Source organism: Vombatus ursinus, unplaced genomic scaffold, assembly GCF_900497805.2.
Source record: "Vombatus ursinus unplaced genomic scaffold, bare-nosed wombat genome assembly UNPS02009062.1, whole genome shotgun sequence".
In the NCBI taxonomy this organism is placed as follows: Eukaryota; Metazoa; Chordata; class Mammalia; order Diprotodontia; family Vombatidae; genus Vombatus; species Vombatus ursinus.
This window is the reverse complement of record NW_020948840.1, coordinates 19,719,068-19,722,371: the sequence shown is the minus strand read 5'-3', so window position 1 is coordinate 19,722,371 and position 3,304 is coordinate 19,719,068. Positions and strand designations below refer to the sequence as shown.

The window sequence follows — 3,304 nt, the reverse complement described above, 5'->3', positions numbered from 1 at the left end:
CTACACTCAGGCATTTACCTGAAGGGCATCCCTCTCTCCCATATCTTGAATGAATTCTCTTCCCCAGTCGACCCTTCCAGAAGACTTATTTTCTTTCAAGATTCAGCTTAGGAACTACCTCCTCCAATGTAGCCTTCCTAGATCCAAGTCATCTGAAACTCTTCTCTCCCAAAATATTTTCTGTGCATTTTGTCTAGCTCTCGCCTTTGTCCCCATCTTTCCCAAACTTCTATTACACTTAATGTGTAGTTGTCCCTTCTCCCTTTCCCCTCTGGTCATGGAAGTTTCTTGAGGGCAGGAGCAGTTTCAGTTCTGTCTCCATAGCCACCTAGCTCAGAGCTTTGCTCATAATTAGAGCTTAGTAAATGCTTGTTAAGTCTTGGAGGTTAGGGAGAGGAAGCACTCACTGAAAGGGAGATAGATGAACTTTCTCTTAAGCACAGTAGTATTTGAGACACCATTTCATAGGGACTAAATGGATTATTTTTGGGGGGGGAGGGAATGGGGTCTTAGTAGTCTCCACTGAACTCTAGCAGGCAGGACTGGTGTCCCAAAACTGAGTTCCCAAGGCCACCACAAGAATCCTTTCAGAGTGGGGCCTGACTAAGGGAATTGGATTTCAGCTTCCATCTACTGTCCAGACTTCCTCAGCATGGATCCCCTCCCAGTGCCTAGCCACTCCCAATAGACATCACCCTCTTCCCTCCCTTTCCTCCCCCCCCACTCCAGCTCACAATGTCCTCCCCCTGCCCAGGCTGGGGTGCAAGGCAAGCAGGAGGTTTTTGAGGGGGATGGGCTGGGTGGGCAGTTTTCCCAGAGCAAGGAGTGGAGCAGGGCCGAGTTGGCGCCAGCTCCCACAGATAAAGACACTCCTGGCCAGCTGACCATCTCGCTCCAGCCAGCCACAGCCCAGGGGCCCACACAGGAGCTGCTTCCCTGTCCTGTGGGCAGCACCCCATCTCAGCAGGGTGACATGACACAGAGAGAAGCAAGGACTTCTCCAGGGATGCCTGGACTGGGCGGCGGCCACAACGGCGGATCTGGGCTGGCACTGGGCACTGACAGGAAGAGGAGCCGCCTGATGAAGGCGAAGCAGGGACTGTGGGGAGAGACTAGCTGGGGCAGCCAGAGATGGAGCAGACCTGGCCCCACCATCTATAATCCCAGAGCCAGGAGCTTGGCTGTTGGCAGGGTAAGGAGAAAGGGCATCCCCAGAGAAGATCAGCAAAGGCCTGACCCAGCAGGGCTAAGGGGTATGGGAGTAGAGTGGGGAGAGTCTCCATGTGGAGGGTGGCAGCTCTATCAAAAGTGAGGCGCCATGTTTGAGGGCTGGAGCTGATACAGTGCTAATGCTCCTCTCCCAGAAAGGGGGTCATTGGAGCTCTTGGAGTTTAAGGACCAGTTCTTGGCATGGCAGGCACCTATTCCTGAATGGTAAATTGGAAAGAATGTTGGCTGTGGAATCCAACGGGGAAACCAGGTCAGTTTCAGTCCTAGCCGTGGCCCTTACTTGCTGTGTGACCACAGGCAAATCGATTCACCTCTTTGAGAGGTTCCATTTTCCCATATAAAATTGAACTCATAATGCTTGGACTACCTGCCACAAGATGGTATAAGGAATGTACTTTGTAAAATGCAAAGCACTATAGAAATGTTAGTTATTATTGCTATTGTTATTCACCTTTCCACAGCGTGGCTCTAAGCCCGGTCAAGGACTGGACTTAGGATTCTAATACCTAAATTTTGGGGTGGAGTAGGGGTTCAGAATGGGGTTCAGTATCAGTCAGGGGCTCGGAACTGGCTTCAAGGAGGAAGTGAGATGGCCTGGAACAGTAAGATAAAGGAGTCAAGTAGTGTATTTGAGAGAAAGAACAACAATGTTAATTCTTCTCTATCCTGGTCCATGCACTCTACAGGGTGAGTCCAGTCCGGAGAATGCAGCCCGTGAAAGGAGTAGAGTAAGGACTCTGCGTCAGGCCTTTCTGGCCCTGCAGGCAGCATTACCTGCAGTGCCCCCAGACACCAAGCTCTCCAAACTGGATGTCCTGGTCCTGGCCACTAGCTACATAGCCCATCTTACCCAAACCCTAGGCCAGGAGCTGCCAGGGGCAGCTTGGCCCCCCTTCCTGCGTGGACTCCGCTACTTGCACCCTCTCAAGGTAACTGTATGAGATACTTCTCACTGTAATAGGGGGTGGAGGATGCCAGAAACAGGAGACTCTTACCTGGGACTCAGGATTCCTCTCTGCATTGGAAATACTATGTCTGGAGCTGCCAGATTCGGGCTCTCTTGAGGGCAGTGGCAGGGGATGGGGATGGGAGTGGGGAGGGGTGGTGTAGAGCTAGGGAGGGTCCAGGTTATGTGTAGGGGTTGAGGAGGAACCAAGAACAGATGTTGGAAAGAGGAGCATGGTATGGTGAAAAGAGGACTCAGAGCCAGAAGACTGGAATTTGAAGCCCTGCTGTATGATTTTACTAGCTAGGTGATCATGGGCCGGCCCTCTAGGCTTCAGCTCCTTTTTCTGTCAAATGATGGTCTTAGACTAATGACCTCTGAGGTCTCTTGCAGCTCTGAGCTGCTGTGATTCTAAGGCTGACCCTGTCTGCCTCCTAAATAGAGACTAATAATAGCCAGGAAGACACTTAGCTGGCTGGCTGGCCCCTAGTCATTATTTCCTAACACCTTTGTACAGCCTTCCCTTTGATGGAAAACAGGCTTGGGGACCCGGCTGCTTACCCAGCATATCCCTACGTACACAGCAGCACACTCTCTTTAGGATGCGGGTGGTAGGTGTATGGGGAAGGGGAAGCCCTTATTCCTGGAAAACAATATAGTAACGGGAGTTAACTATGTCAGCCTGTAAACTTAACTTTAGCCTTCTTTATGACACTATTCTCATCATTTTTTAAATTAAATAGTATCAAGAAATTATTTGGGTTTATTAAAAAACTTCTTCCACTAAAATCCTATTCTGAAGCCTTATCATGGTAGGGTTGTGACACTGGATTTAGGAAGACAGTTTGGCATATCATTATTATTATCATTCTCAAAGATCTTGCCTAGTAGAGAGCAACCTCTGAGCAGAACTCCTGGGCTGGAGAGGCTTCATGGACACTGTGTCTGTTACCCCAAGGCCCTGCCTAACTAAATTTGGTAAGGCTCATCACCAGTTTGGCTGCAGAATAATGAATTATTTTTTCCCTCTTCTTAAAAAAAAATGATAGCTAACATTATATTGAACTTTAAGTTTTTCAAATCACTTTACATAGATTTCCTATCCTCAAAACGACCTTATGAGATAGC

The 3,304-nt window shown here is 49.2% G+C and overlaps 1 protein-coding gene across 1 annotated transcript in view; it reads left to right on the top strand.

Moving 5' to 3' along the window:
• The first annotated feature begins 934 nt into the window (after nt 1-934).
• TCF23 (transcription factor 23) overlaps nt 935-3,304 on the top strand; it is a 4,481-nt gene continuing 2,111 nt past the window's right edge. Inside the window, exons 1-2 of the mRNA XM_027850304.1 lie at nt 935-1,192; nt 1,917-2,159. Of these exons, the coding sequence (XP_027706105.1) occupies nt 974-1,192; nt 1,917-2,159 (462 nt within the window). The 5' untranslated portion in view covers nt 935-973. The remainder of the gene's footprint in view (nt 1,193-1,916; nt 2,160-3,304) is intronic.